We start from the raw sequence: 16919 nt of genomic DNA on the forward strand, positions 1-16919 counted from the left end.
AAGCACCTCTGCAATCAAAGTAGCCACTATGAAAAATACAGACGATTTCCATTACGAAAGGAAGCCATCACGTGCTACCGCCAAATGGACACTTTTTGTTGTTAGCAAAGATGAATGGGACACAAAGGAGGACGCTGGTAAGTCCATGAAGAATGCATTGTACGTACTGCAGTATGCTAAAAGGCACCTCTCGGGCCAAAGCAACATCCAACAGTGAAAAAATCAAGCCCATAGCCTTAGTCATTATCAAGTTACGATTGTCTGAAGGCGTCAGGCAGGCAGGCAGTCAGTCAGTCAGTAGAAAATTCTGTTAAATAATTTTTGCATAGCAACTTGTTGAAAGCATTTCGGGTTGATCTGAAGGCTTGTTTGGGTTTTATTTTGCCCAACCAATACTGCCTCATCGTCGTCTGGGAAAAGTGAGGCTGGTTTTTGGGTGATGTTTTTTCATGGGCCATGCCTACTCCTTTGTGGTCCCTACTATAGAGCACTATTGTACTGTATGATTATGCTTATCACCAGTGTTTTCCATAGCAACTGGATTGATTGCAGACATGCTTCTTGTACTGTTCTTCATTTTTAACACTGTATAATGGGCAGAGCATAGCTGAAAACAAAGCATAATGATCACCTCCCTGTTGGGACTTGCATTCTGATGCAAGATTACTTTTATGGCATTCTGCACCATTCTTAATGCAGTATGTGCTGGTTCATTTGTCATAATTATGTTATAAAAAGAGTAAACAAAGAAGTGGAAGGAAAAATTTTAGAGATCAAAGAAAGTAAGTAGTGAGGAATAGCTAAAAATTGGTGAAACAGGGACGGTTGCCAGATATAGAATAAAGTTTAGGAATTTAATGTCTACTAGCTATAGTATATTTGCAGGTATAGGCAACCTTCCTTGTTTCACCACTTTTTAGCTATTCCCTTGTGTCACTACTTTTTTTTCTTTGATCCTTAACCCAACTTAAATTTTTGAATTTTCTTTGTACTTGCGTTTATTAGAACATAAAGACATGCACTACAGGCATATGTTAGTTCTGTAATAAATAATTATTTTGCACTGTAGACACTATAGAATCCAGTACAACCAATGGCAACAGTGGTACGTTACACTACTTAAACAATGCTACATATATGTGCATGTTGATATTTCAGAACTGCTGGTTGCTGGATTTATTTCTTCTGCACTGACAGTTGTTATTCTGCTATTTGTATTGCTATTAGTTTACATAGGAATTAAGTTTTACAAAAAGAGAAATCAGTAAGGGGTCTAAATGTTTGATTAATTTGCATATACACATATTTCAGGATTTCTTCTACTAAATATAGCATGAGAAAGGAGACACCACTAGACAGCATTAGTCATACTTCACTTGCCATTAGTGATACTTCACTTGAAACGTTAGAGAATGACTGGCGTAGGGAGACTCCAATAGAAATGATGGACACAACAGCAAAAGCAAATGAAGAACTAAAATTAGACTATGTCATACATACTGCAGTTTAGTCATTAATGAGCTGGGTATTTAAGCTCCAATAGATACCTATTTAGAGACCTTTGGAATGATTATTGTGCCATTCCTTAGGTCTCTAAAATAGCGCAGATGCCTGGATTTGTGCAATAACCTTTAGATAATTGGTAAAACCATATCTCAAAGTGTTAATGACAGTTAGTACAGCATTCATTACCAAATTAATAGCATTTATTTATTTGGGTATTTATATTTTCATTAATGATTGCATTAATGATTGTGCTGCAGTTACAGAAGGCAATGCATACATAACAATCAGTTACACAATACTGGTGATATGCTAGTACCATCCCAACTTTGCCAACTAACTAATCTTCCAAAGAAGTCCTACAGCTAGGTATTCAACTATTGAGAAAGGGTGTCTTGCCATGCAACAAACTAGTAGAATCCAGTACCTTGATCAGAATCAAAAGGAAGTGTAGGGTTAACCAGAACGAGGACACACAACAAGGAGACTACAGTGGTTGGCTGTGTTCAATTGCCAAAGTTTGTCCAAAACTATTTGTGACCGGATTTGCGAAAAGGTACCTTTTCCACACATTTGACATACCAGCAAACAAAATGATGTAACACTTGACTCCTTATAATGATTAACTTGCTCTTAATATCAAAATGTAGCCAGAAACTGTAGCTAGAAAAGTTCAAGCAATTATAATATGCCATGGTCAGAAGGTTATGAAACTTTAAAGTCCAAAAAATGGGTCAAATTTTGTGTGTGAAAAAGGTACCTTTTCGCAAATCCAGTCACATTTGTAAATTGAGTTAGTGTGATGGAATGCCATGCTTAACAGTTCACGCAGTTTTATATATAATTTTATTATTCAGTTTTTAATGTTCAGGACCATACAGGAACTACAACAGTGAGAGCAAGCTTTGCTTATATAGAAAATGTACAAAGATATTCATTGCCTACAGTTAATGGGTACTTATTTCTAATAAACCAATCCACAAGGTAATTACTCTCACATGAATGTAATAAACTACAGACAATAATTACATAATGTTAAAATGTCTCATGGTTCTCCTATCATACTCCTTACTTGTTCAGTTGTTTGAGAAAGTACATCCTTGTCCTTTCCTTTGTGATGTACTACAGTAAAACTGCACAGTCGTAATGCTAGGCTCCACTTTGTCTATCTAGCATTTCTTGTTTTTCAGCCATACAAGACTTGGGGATAAGTTTTATTAAAATGTTTTCCGAGCAGTAAACATAATTATTTGAAAGTTAACAACAAGCATATAATAACTTATCCGAAACACTAGTTACACATTTACAAAAGTAACTGTAACTAATTAGTTACTGTTAAATGTATATACTACAGCTCTGTCTGTGGGACAGCTATGCAGGGATGAAATGTCTAATATCCTGCTATACTCTTGCTTCTTGGTTTGTGGGACTGGAAACTTCTCAACCTTCCCTGGTTTTGGCTTAATTGACTGACCCATTGGCCTAGGTATACACACTCATTCATACCAAGTTGACTTGTCTTGGTGTTCACTCACATACATGTTAGACCAGCTTCTCTTTAATGCTGTAGTACTTCAGAAATGTGCTTCAGGTGATCTGCTGTAAACTATTAGGTCATCTATATATAGATAGGCTGCTGTAAATTGCTCCATTCTTTGTACATTAGTCTTTGGAATGTATAGCTGGTAACCATCTCATTGAATATAAGCCAAATAGGGTGGCTTGGTATTTTACTCTGATGACAAAGGTCCATAGTTGAAATAAAACATGCTTCACCAAGGCTGTCAATTACTTCATCTATCGTCAGCATGGGATATGTAGTGTAGTAGGTAGGTGAAAAACATGTTCGCTTCTGACAGAAAGCATAAAAACTGGTATTCTAGGGTTTTAGATATATGCTAATTTTGAATTTTAGTGGAACCACTTAGTCACATTAGAGCTTCCTACTCAAAATGGAGTTTTAGGCGAAAATTAAATAATTTGTATTCTGTGCACATTACAATTCTGATGATTACAGAAATTGCTACCCCTGAAAGTGCAAGACTCAAATCTGATGAAATGCAAGTTTCTGGCTGAGAGAGGTTGACCAGTTGTTGCAAAAGGAGCAGATGATAATGTCACATGGTCAGCTTACTTTGCACATCTTCAATTTGCCATTCACCATCCACGTGCAATTTCTGCTTTGATGCCTTTGTTTTTTCAATGCACACTCTAAGGCCATGGTAAAGCATGGAATGAATGTCATCTTGAAAGCTACTGAGCTTGTGAACCCCAGTCTTGACCCTTGATCAACCATTATACACCATTGCTAAGCAAATACAATGTTCTTGGCCAAGCACGTTTGGTGAAGAGAAGTATGTAGTAGTGCTTATGGGTGGACTCCACATAGAATTGCCCTCTTGGTTATTGGTTGGAAGAAAGTGCCAATATGGCTTCTGCTAATGTTACAGAGGGTGAGCTTAGAGCTAATGCTGTTCAGAGTGGTTAACTCACCCAGTGGGTTCATCAAGTAGCAGCAGCAGGCTTATTCCATCTACAAAGTCAATTGTTCACCACATACAAGGATGATTTAGAGACCAATAACATGACAGCAAGGCCATTTGATGAGTGGTGTGCACACATGGAAAATAGTCATCCTCAACTCTTTTACGGGGGCAAACTCTGAAGTTAGAGGTCCTCTTCCTCCAATCCATGTGATCGCAACGACATGGAAACATCTCAATGTACTTGGAAGCACTTGGATGTTTGCCATAGATCACTTTCATTATGTGTGGTGGCTTTCAATACATGCATATAGGTATATTATCTATGGTACATGTGAGGGACCTCATACAGCTGGAATGTGAATGTCCTTACTTCATCTCTCAGAAAACCTCACACACATGGTGGCTGACAATAGATTCATGAGCAGTCGAATGCCATTGTGAAGGGTGATGGTGGAGTAATGGGAATTACTGAGAATGAATCACTTTGTGATGCTGGATGATTGCTGGCTCAGACAGTAAGTGAGGTCAGCATAAAACAGTCCGGAAAACCAAAGTGCAGTCATCATGGACAAACTCCAAGTACACAGAAAAGATTTGCAAGCAATGTGAAGAATGTATAGTGGATATCGTAGATGTAGTGTGGGACTCATGCGCTGTCACTTAAAGGCACGTACAAGAGAGTGCAGTGGTACTGGAAATCATTTGCACATATCTGAGAGAACCCATATCCCTCAGAACTGTAGGAGGTTTTACATGTTTATTCCAACAAAACTGAGTTTCTTGCTTCAGCCATTGAATCTGTTGTGACACCTGAGGCCAAGGTATTCATCACCACAAAAGGAGAAAGTGTTGTATTGACCAGCACATCAGATAAGTCTGTTCTTTAGCCTTGCATGCAATAAGAAGCTGACCATTGTATTATGCTTCATTGTGCTCATGCTCACCAACTTTGTCTGGAGAAGATTATGGTGCATGTAACTGAAATGCATGTGCTTGTACTTGCCATTGCCACTTAGAAGAATGGGAAATCTGGTTAGCATTTGGTTAAAATAAAAATTTCAGCTACATTGCAGTTCATACAACTACAGCTGAGCTTGGTGGTGATTTGGTACAAGGTCTTGTTGTTCATGCACACCTTCTCAGGCTGTGATAGAGTCTCATCTTTTTGGGGCATAGGGAAGAAAGGAGGTATTCACCAAGCTTAACAACTCATGCACCTTTCTCAGACTCCATAGGCAATTGCTGATGAAGAAATAGATAGATTTTTGTACAGCTGTACTTCACAACTTGTCACTGTAAATGTTGTAAGGAAGCAACTCTTTTCTTATGGGAATAGAAAGCTGGAAAATCTTCCTCCTTCAAGAGCAGCTCTATTTCTGCATGGAAAATGTTCAAGCAGGCCATATTTGGGGACAAGTGCTGATAGCAAAGTTGTCACTTCCAAGTCCTGCAGATTGGAGTTGGCAGAAGGACAGAGATGGAAACGGACAACATTATGGACCACACTTGCTAAAATATATTCATTAGTGAGTTTCAAAAGAATTCAGAGAACTGGTTAAGTGTAACTACAAGAAATACTGTCTTGGATGATGCAAGGCCTAATTAAAGTGTACACAGTTGTGCTATTGCACATGTAGTGAACAGTACACTGAGAAAGAAATACAATAAGTTTTACTAAGTTTACTAATGAATGTACTTTTTTAGAATGTCCAAGCCAAAACAACAGGCAAAAAAACAATGTCCTTCATAATTAATTGAAAAATCTTGACCATGCACGCCCATTCTGAGTTCAAATTTAAGCAGGAATCCTTGTTCTGATGAACTGGTTCCAGTTAAATTTATGTTCTAAAACAAATACCAAATTGTATGCTTTCTGCCAGAAGTGAACGTCTTTGCCACGTTATGTTACATATCCACCCCACTAATGTGTCCATCTCAGAAGAACATTTAAATGAGAGTTTAAATCCATTGATTTAAACCTAGTTAATGAAGCAAGCATGTGAGCACTCCTAGAGGTCAGTGAGCTACAATAAAAGTAACCAGGTATGCGCGGTAGTTAACACGAGGCATGCCAAAGGTTAACAGTGGCCATAACCAAATCAACTCTATCACCATGGGAATAATGCAAAGAATCAAGCAGCTGAAATTTATCAGTCCAAGATGCTATCGGCAGTCTGTTGCGTAGCCTTCTTTGGCTTCCTTCGAGTAAGTGAGTTTACCGTTCCATCCCAACACAGCTATGATCAAGCCTATCATCTCTCTCTTGCTGACCTAACTTTGGACAACCAATGCTCACCAACAACAGTGCAGGTACACATCAAACAATCCAAAACTGATCCTTATAGAGAAGGTGCCTCCGTCTTTCTCCCCAAAACCAACAAGAGCATATGCCCAGTGGATTCTATTGTGAAATACCTCACCATACGAGGGAAACAAAATGGGCCTCTGTTCCTCTGGCCAGATGGTACGAAGACCTCTCTTTGCATCAGCCTTAGCCAACATTTTGTGCAAACTCAACATAAGCCCACAACTGTATAACACACATAGTTTTCGCATTGGAGCTACTACTTAAGCCAATCAAGCTGGTTTGTCACCCCTTCAGATCAAGACCTTGGGTAGATGGCGAAGTGAAGCCTACCAGAGATATATCAGACTGTCTCCAAAGCAATTGGCCAGCATGACCAAGCAACTCTTTTCACATGCTGATTAAGAACCATGTGGTGATACATGTACAAGCACTGAATGACTGTGCGTAGTTGTGTACTTATACCTAGTCACTTTGCATATGTCTAACAATGTTATAGTTTATTGTCACATTCCATGCTATCTGTTTTTGTGCTTGGGTGAAAAGACAGCCTGCGCTCTTGTGTGCTGTCTTTCTGTGACCCATTCACCCAAGCTAATTTTGCGGTCAATATTGAAGTTCAGGTTCGCTGACAGCGGACTTCACTGGTAAAATACTAACTAATCACTGGGCTTAGTCCTAGTAACAAGACATCACCAACCCCCTCCTAGCAGGTGAACTCCAACACATCTACCAAACCCACCACAATCAATTGATAGTGGTGTTACACTACCATAAGCACGCCATGAAGATCAGGTAAGTACATGTGATGTTTTGTGCGCTGCATTAAGTTGGCAATAATTTACACATATCCTCAGTGACCAATTCTTTTTCTGTATCAACTATGGAAGCTTTCCTTCCACACAGTCCTTTGAAGATGGTTGTATGATCCCACATATGCTTCTACACATCATCAATCTTGATCTTGACTGATTCTCAGTAAGCATTGGGCAATCAACGTAATGGTCCCTTTAATTGGATGTACAGCCCAGTCTATACAACCTGGCTTGACTTGCACCACTTCTGGATAGTTTCTGAGCATCTCCTTTAGGGCTTCTTCCTGTAGGGGGATAGCTGTGCCCCTAATTTAGGTTGGTTTTAAACTAGATGGATGCTATCACTAGAACATCATAGAGGAATGTGATTTTGATTATCCTCTGCAACTTCTGTAGACAGATAACTGTTGTTGCTGGCAGTATATCATGGCCACATCATGTTCACATGAAAGATACACTGTTGTCTGTGGTGCATGGGCACGCATTTCTACTTGATAGTTAACTCTTCCAATTCATCTCACAATTTTGTAGGGGCCATCTTTACTATAATGAGCTAGCAACTTGTTTGTATCTGTAGGTACCTACAATACCAGTATACTTGATCACCTGGATTTAATCTCATACTCTGTCATACCTTGCCATCGTTTTTGTTTGTCTTTGTCTTGGCTTAGGTTCTTGTGGACTAAATCAGACATCCTTAAGAGCTTCTCTCTTGCCAACAATACATGTGAGACTACACTGTCATCGGTGCTTTCCCAGATATCTTGCAATACATTTAGTGGCCCTATTACTGGCCAATCATGAAGTAACTACCCTTCTCTGTATGCAAAGAGCAAATAAGGTAACAATGATTTGTCTCAGTCTTTTTCCTCTTGGGTTGTAGACTTCCTTAACATAGACTTCAATGTCTGCCAATTAAACCATTCCACCAGACTATCTGTCTGAGTCTTGTATGAATGGAGTTTACATGTAACATACAGTACAATTCTGCTAGGAGGGAGGAAGTAAAATCACTCCCTTAATCACTTAAAATTTCCAATTGCAATCTTTTCAAACAACTTAATTAATTCTGCAGAAATCTGTCCAGACTTAATTGCTACTGCTTCAGGATATCTAGTGGTACATATATTTATTCTCTGATTGCACGACTGTGCAGTAGTTGGCCCACTATGTCCACTGCAATGTGTTTAAACGACACATCAACAATTAGTAAGGTAATTAACAGAGCTTGTTTCCCTTGTTTGTTGACAAGTACCACAAGTTTTACAACACTCACCAACACACAGTGGTACCTTTGCAATACCCTTCTTACAGTTTTCTCTTTACCCAGATGCCCTACCAATAACACCTCTTACCACAAAACAGTTTTTCTACACTGTAATGGCAATACTATAATTGTTCTACTGCCATATCTCCTTTCAGTTCTTTGGGGGAATTATGCCCCTCCCCAGTATAGTAACCCATCTTCACAGTTGAGTTTCCTTTAGATGTGATGCAAGACCTGACACTGAGCATATTGCTCCACCCTGTTGCTAACACTTGATGTGTCATTTAATAACAAGTAAGAATCAATATACAAAACACAGCTCCATGCACCTTTTTAAAGATTTATTTTCATTAAGAGTCACAGATGTGTTTTCACTGAATGATATATACTTCTGTAGCAGTATGGTCACTGTTGAGCTACCATGAAAAGAGACAATATGTGGTCATGTGAGTCAACATGCAGCTCCTCCACTTTTACTGGCATCATTATTACAACTGCAATTCCATAAGCTATCACACCTGAGAATGTTTTGCAGGCCACAGCCCCACCATGCGGTTACTGCACTATTGCTTTTAATTGTGATTGTAGAGGTTTATTAAAACATAGCAGTGGTTATATGAAACAATGGCTCCTCCTCCAACCACAAATGCACAATCATCAACTGATGATGCATTGGAATAGCTTTCACAGTGCACAGTTCCTCCACCTATTGAAGTGTTATTAACAAGTTGATTCTGCATTGAATGACAGTACAGAATAGTCACAAAGACCAACAGCTGCATGTGACTCTGTGATAACCAGAGTCCATAACTGTTGCAAAACTCTGATGATAATCATAATAAAACAACATATAATGATACTAGTTACTTCAATAAAGTTAGTGTACATTACCTGTTGTGATAATATTGTAACTCTCTACATACAAGCTACAGGATGACGTCCAACCAATTTTGACAGTGCCGAAAATGACCACTTTGGTATGCAGTACTTTAGCACTGACTAATAATTATTTTCTAATACAAGCGTGTTTGTAAAACTATAGAACTTTTGCTTTAACATGCAGCATAGGCGATAGAACTATGGCTACAGAACTTTTACTTTAACATAGGCGATTCTAAGGGGGGGGAGGGGGGCACCCCCTGCTGAAAAATAACTTTTTAAAAATCTTGGGGAAAAGTTGCAGTATAGATTGTTTTTAGTATAAATTTTAGGCCTTTAAATTGTAAAAATCCTGCAGCTTCTGGGGGTTGCACCCCCAGACCCCCCTGGAATTCTACTTTATACTACAGCCAAACAACAATAGTTATGCTGTTCCCTACTTGGCCCCCCCCCTGTGGGTCAGGTCTAGAATCACCACTGAGCACATGTGATAGCTTTGCCTTACTGGCTTATGTTACCTCTAATAAACTGGAAACACCCCATGACATGTGATATCATGCAGTATTAATAAAATTGTGTTCAGTAATAGGAGAAGATTGCATTACTGCATGTGCATTATAGCTAGGTGTATACATGGTGTACTCAATCAAGTGTGAAGGACAATATATGACACTTTATACTTCTCACTTCCCCTACTGGGTAAAGTGGGTGATCGATAAACATGCAGCTTGATCATTCTGCAAATTTGAAACCTCATAATTATGCTTCTGATACTGTTAACCGAAATGCTTGACATTAAAATAGTCACTCTGTTGCATGCCTGTAGGTGACTCTGTTACATGTCTGTAGGTGTATCCTTACACATGTGACATTCTTATATCTTGTCATGTACATGGTAGATCAGACAAACCAGTAAGTGTGATCATATACAGTAGCACTATACAGCCATGTAACTACATAGCAAAATTACAGATGTCAGTGAGAATGTTAACTTATTGCAAAAATAGATCTACGTACATAGCATTATACTTTTGCATGAATGTATATATAGCTATTTTTGATATTCAGCACATTCTCTGTTTGTACACAATTCCCATGTATGTATAGTTTCTCAGTAAAGAACTAACTTGCTGCATTGCAATTAAAGCAGTTGTGTAACTATATAACATACATAGTTAAAGTCCAACAGAGATAACATGTGTTCATTGAATGAACCTGCACAAAGATCGTACATGCATATACTGCTAAATGGTGAAATATTTGCTTTAAATTACTGATTGAATGAAATTACATACCCTATGATAAACTATTACTAGTAATTGTATACATACACAGTGGCAGATAATAGTCAACTTTGTTGTGAATGCCATGCAGGCCATGCAGGGCTTTCAGCATGCAGAGACAACTGCAATTCACATCAGCTCCTTAGATTATGCACTTTAGCCTTACTATATAGCTATGCCATAGCATACATAGTGCATTAAAAAGTTTTACTTTTAACTTGATTTTGGTATATATGGTCTTTATAACTATGTAATTACTTGTAAAAAGTAGAAATATTTATATTGAGTTTTATCTATGTACATACATGATTGTAGGTACCTATTTACATGTGTGTAACATGTAATAAGGCTGTTATGGCACGGATAAGAAGTAGCGCAGCACCTAAGACCCTATAATTGAGATAATCGTTCACTTTTTGATAAAAGCACCAAATTTCTTATGGAGTTTGTAGCACATGTACTAAATGATTTTACTTTTTTAAATGCCTCCCCTTCTAAAATCACTTAGTACACGTGCTACAAACCCCAAAAGAAATTTGGTGCTTTTATCAAAAAGTGAACGGTTTTGTGGCTTAGGCACTGGGCTAAAGAGGGAGTACACTTCTCATTTCTTCGTGAAGTGTGCAATTGTGTAATGGACACTTTTTCTTAGAACTGCATATACATGTTAAAATGTTGGTGTTTGAAACATTATAGTGATATGTAAGAAATATTATATAGCCATTTGATGTTTATACAGTACATGGTATAAACAGGTAAAGATGTGCTGGCTCCTGTATATTATAGGCATTGCAGATGAGAGGTGATATGCAGCCATTACATATACATAGCACATGTTGCATCTTGTTATACTGGGTATTATGTGCAATTTGATATTGACTATTTAATGTGTGTGATTATACACATAAAACAATGCTCACACATGATCAGTACATGTAATGCATGTGTTAGTTCTGGCTAAAAGCAATACCATATAGTGGGATTTTATCAAGGGGGAAAATTTTTGTGGGTGGTTGCCAATCCACAAAAATCACAAAACGTTTCCCCATCAAACTCATACAGCCAGCTAGATAGAGTGAGTAAATGTTTAAGTGAATGTGTCAGTGACAAAATGTATAATGTGAACGCATTAGGCAGATCTAAGGGGGAGCTTTTCCCCTAGCCCCCTTGGACTCACAGGACTATATTGACACTAGAAACATAAATCATGCATTTACCAGAAGTAACTTACAGAAAGCCAATGGGCAAATGGAAGACAACAGTTATAACTGTACACTGTGAAGAAAGTGAGGCAAATAAGTTTGATAAAATTGAGATACTCTAATAGAGCAGTCACTACTCTAATAGAACAGTCATAATTATAATGTCATAAATTGATGATTTTTGCAAATATTATAACTTAGTGTACTTTACCATCAAACAGATGTTAGCTCAGATAAGCTAACTAATATACACACATATATATATATATATGCTTTGCAAAGCATATACTTTGCTAGCTAAATAGCTATCCAAATGTTCCCAAATTCATACTTAGGAGATCTAATTTTAAAAAGTTTTTCAGAAGATATCCATCTAGGAGTCTTAGAAAGTGTGTGTCCTTCATTCATCCAGTTATACGTGACAAAATTGTGTCAAATACATATAACTTGTGTACTAGAGTTCTATTCTCATCCTCTTAGCGGAATAAACACTAAAACTTCTTGCCCTCACTCAGCCCCCTAACAGTACCTCCTAGATCCACCTATATGCATGAAAGTTTGATTCACCTGTGTGCATGCAGCATGTGTGCAGTGGTGAAGTACTCTTATATATAAGTATATAAGTTTACTCAATTTGATAGCTACAACTGAAAACCTTCAAAACAGTATATACACATGTTTCATGAGTATAATGTATACATATAATAATAAACAAATTCTATAAATACAATTGATGCTCATTGTAATTACAGTATGTGTATGCATGATGGTTTACACTTGTTCAATAGCCATATACATATTCATGTTAGCTATACGGTACAAATGCTTGTTGTATTTTGACTGAATAAAAAGGCATGGTGGTAATGTTAATGTTTGGAAGAAGTAGCAGGTTCAGTGATCAAATCAATATCCACCTCATAATGGCTGTATACAAATCCTTCTTTAAGAGTGTAACACTTTTCTTGAAAACTTTCTGATGTTTCAAACCGAAAATCTTTATCAGATGTAGGAGAGTACTACATAAAATAATGAACTTTCAAGTATGTCACTTCCTGTACACACACACACACACACACACACACATACACACACACACACACACACACACACACACACACACACACACACACACACACACACACACACACACTCACACACACACACATGCACGCACACGCACACACACACACACACACAACAAAAGTAAAGCCTTTGGTTACAGCTAGCATCGTCACACCTTACCAGTGAATCAGCACTGGGACATGCACCTGTACATTACTTAGGTGCTGTAAGCCAGTGCAGGCACTTGTAACGTTAACCCTGTACCATGTGAAGGGGTGAGCACCTTAAGTCCCACCTGCCCACTATGTGAGGCATTTGTTGCCCATTGATGTTACAGCTGGGTTGGCTGCTTCCCCAGTTGACACCAAGTCACCAGGTCCTCATTAATAGTGCAATGTGAGAAAATTTTCTTCCTCAAAGAAACAACAACAACTGGGCATAACTGGACATCAAACCTGGAACCTTTCGATTACCAGGCTGTGCTTTACACACAGACACACAAAGCAAAGTAAAGCCTATAACAGCCATGCAAAACACAGCTATTGCTGCCCAGCAAACCAGCACTGGGATGCCTGTGGTGCACTCAGGTGCATGAGCCTTGTGCAGGAAAATCCTCCTGGGGCAGGGCTAGTAACCCACAGGAAGACTGTCCAGGTCTCATGGAGAGAAGTAGCGGAACCCAAAGTTCCACAGCGACCCAAACACTGCTAAGCAAGACAAGGACACTTGGACATTAGTTGGGTGGGCTGCTTCCCCAGATGACATCAGGCCACCGGGTCTCCAATATACAGTTGGGTAGACTGGAACATTTCTTGCTCAAGGAAACAGCAACAATACCAAATTGGGCATTGAACCTGAAACCTTTTGATTACCAGGCCAATGCTCTAGCCACTTGGCTATGCTGCCTCACACGCATACAGACAGACACACAGACACACACAAACAAAAGCCCATACACTACTTAAGAATCAGTGCAGGCAGTACAGGAGTATAGGGATAGTAACCCTGTATCATATAAAGGTGTTTACCCTAAGTCCTACTTGAACCTCATCAACTATGCAAAGACAAATACTGTTAGCATTTGCTTCCCCAGTTCTTCATTTACTGAACAGCTGGGTAGACAGAAATTCTTACCAACAATTACATCAACTGTGCATAGGACCTGAGTCTAGAACCTTAATTATGGTTTTAAAAATCAATGTTCCAACCAAAAGCAATTTGCTGCTGCTGTACATACTGCTTTCTCAAGACACTATATACATCACATGCACTACTCACAAAAGCAGAGTAAAGCTACAGCTATTGCCACCCAGTAAACCATGACTATTGGGCAGACAAGTCCTCCTGGTGCAGACTAGCACCTGCAGGAAGATTGTCCAGGTCTCATGGGGAAAGGCCACACACCAACGCCACTAAGGGAGACTATGATGGTTGGGAACTCACTCCTCAGTTAACACCAGATACCCATTGGTGCTATAGCTGGGTGGGTTGCTTCCCCCAACTGACACCAGGCCACCAGGTCCGATTGTACAGCTGGGTAGACTGGAGCAATGTTAGTAAAGTTTCTTGCTTAAGGAAACAACAACAACAGCAAGTTGGCATAATCAGGTATTGAACCTGGAACCAGGCTGATGCTTTGGTCATTTCAATGCACATACACACACACACACACACACACACACACACTTATGGTTTGCATTTCTTCTGACCATTCACTAATGTTATCTCCATTTTCAATTGCAAAATCTTCTGGAACATCTTTATCCTAAGTGTGCAGAATATTTAATATGGTATATGGTGATTTTTTTACTAACTTCGTAACTTTTTTTCTTGGAGATAAGATTACTCCACAGTATGTACATTTGCACACAATTTGCAAGTGTGTACAATTATATGATCTCTAACTAGCTAACCTTCCTGAAGTAGATGGTTAAGAGTAGGAATATTATGATGCCCTAATGAAGTGTAGTGTTGTAATATCATAGAAACACCTAATAGTCATACGTACTTCAATAACAAGAGTGATTCCAAACACATATGCCATTGGTGCAGATTGCTTGTAATAGTAGATCAGTGCTACCGCCCATGTTGTAGTCATTGTAAATGTCAACACAATGACACCTTGCAACCATCGTTTGAAGCAGTAAGAGCTAAATAATTTACATAAACATTTTACAATATAATATTTAATTACATTATATGTATCACTAGAGGAAGAACTTACATGGTCTGTAAACTGTTGATATCAATTTTGTAATTCTGCTCAAATTTTTTCCGCATAACAAACAAGTACATCACATATAAAATTGCTACCTGTAGATATTTCATAGTACAGCAGAATTAGTATATAAACACCACTCACTATTACAATAAGCAGAACAGGAGCAATGAAGGTCAAAATGAAGCCATCTCCATATGTCAACCAGCAACTATGTATGTATATGTACAAGGAAAGTATACAGAGAGGGGCTTACATCTCATCATTTCCATAACTCCATTCATCTTCTTTTGCCAGTCCCAGAGGAATACAAAATATCATGTACATGAATGGACCACCTGTATGTGTACATGTCAATAGTTTATTTTGTGCTCTGTAACTGTTACCTACTTTAAAATTTATTAGATGGACAGACAATGATATGTTTAGGGGACTAGTCTGGTTAGCACGGCACTGGTTGAGCCACTTTGGTGTTGTTAAACTTTACTCACATTTGCTCCAGTCTACCCAGCTGTTTAAATGGAGACCTGGTGGCCTGGTGTCAACTGGGGAAGCAGCTCACCCAGCTGTAACATCAATGGGTACCTGGTGTAAACTGGGGAAGCAAATGTCCAACTGTTCTTGTCTCACTTAGTGGTGTTGAGGTTGTTGTGGAACTTTAGGTTCTGTGACCTCTCTCCATGAAACCTGGACAGTCCTCCTGCGGGTTACTAGCCCTGCCCCAGTAGGATTCAATGGCGGATCCAGGATGGGGCATTTGGGGCAAATGCCCCCCCTTCAAGAAATTGCATACAAGATCGAGATACTCTAATAGAGCAGTCAATTACTCTAATAAAGCAGTCACAATGTTCATGAGGCAGTGCAGCTTACTTATGAAGCTATAAATAGGATTTTATTTTACATAACATACGTGATATAATATATTTGGTAAAGGATAACTAGCTGTTATTGTTGTGACCTTTTTTTTTTTTTTTTTTTTTTGGTCTTCAACTTTTTTCAGCAAGGTGCCCCCCCCTCTTTCCAGACTCTGGATCCGCCCCTGGGATTTGCCTGCACAAGGCTCAAGTGCTTGAGTGGTGCACAGGCATCCCAGTGCTGGTTCACTGGGCGACAATAGCTATGCTTTGCATGGCTGCCAGAGGCTTTGTGTGCGTGTGCGTGTGCGTGTGAGTGTGTGTGTGTGTGTGTGTGTGTGTGTGTGTGTGTGTGTGTGTGTGTGTGTGTGTGTGTGTGTGTGTGTGTGTGTGTGTGTGTGTGTGTGTGTGTGTGTGTGTGTGTGTGTGTGTGTGTGTGTGTGTGTGTGTGTGTGTGTGTGTGTGTGTGTGTGTGTGTGTGTGTGTGTGTGTGTGTGTGTGTGATATAATTCACATGCACGCGAGCACACACACTCACTCTCTTACAGCATTGGCCTGTAATCAAAAGGTTCCAGGTTCAATGTCCAGTTATGGACAGCCCTCCTGTGGATTACTAGTCCTGCCACAGGAGGATTTGCCTGTACAAAGCTTAAGTGCCTGAGTGGTGCACAAGCATCCCAGTGCTGGTTCGCTGGGAGGAAATAGCTGTGTTTTGCAGACTTCATTTTATTTGCTGTGTGCATGTGTGTGTGTGTGTGTGTGTGTGTGTGTGCGTGTGCTCACGCGCATGTGAATCATACCTGTGTATGTTGCATGAAATGCAGGTCTATAGCTAGTAACTACATATTTGCACCTATAACTGTGTAATTCACATGCAGCTATACACAACTGCTACATAGTAGGATGTAACTCAAGTAAGTCTATAGCTACTAAAATATGATGTTCTTATAAATTTAATTAATAGGTGATATAGAATACTTACAACCTTAAAACCCTTGTAAGGATTTACTGTAGCTGCACCAATGCTAGTATCCAATAATGTATG

At 39.0% G+C, this 16919-nt stretch overlaps 1 protein-coding gene across 4 annotated transcripts in view; it reads left to right on the forward strand.

The window, feature by feature from the left end:
• Positions 1–1697, forward strand: part of LOC136268802 (gamma-aminobutyric acid type B receptor subunit 2-like) — a 46366-nt gene extending 44669 nt beyond the window's left edge. For all 4 annotated transcript variants that reach the window (XM_066064264.1, XM_066064265.1, XM_066064266.1 and 1 more), the window contains 3 exons: positions 1070–1105; positions 1159–1264; positions 1312–1697. In XM_066064264.1, coding sequence (XP_065920336.1) covers positions 1070–1105; positions 1159–1264; positions 1312–1510 — 341 coding nt within the window. In that variant the 3' untranslated portion in view covers positions 1511–1697. The remainder of the gene's footprint in view (positions 1–1069; positions 1106–1158; positions 1265–1311) is intronic.
• The last annotated feature ends 15222 nt before the right edge of the window (positions 1698–16919 follow it).

Source organism: Dysidea avara, chromosome 10 (assembly GCF_963678975.1).
Source record: "Dysidea avara chromosome 10, odDysAvar1.4, whole genome shotgun sequence".
NCBI classification, from domain to species: Eukaryota; Metazoa; Porifera; class Demospongiae; order Dictyoceratida; family Dysideidae; genus Dysidea; species Dysidea avara.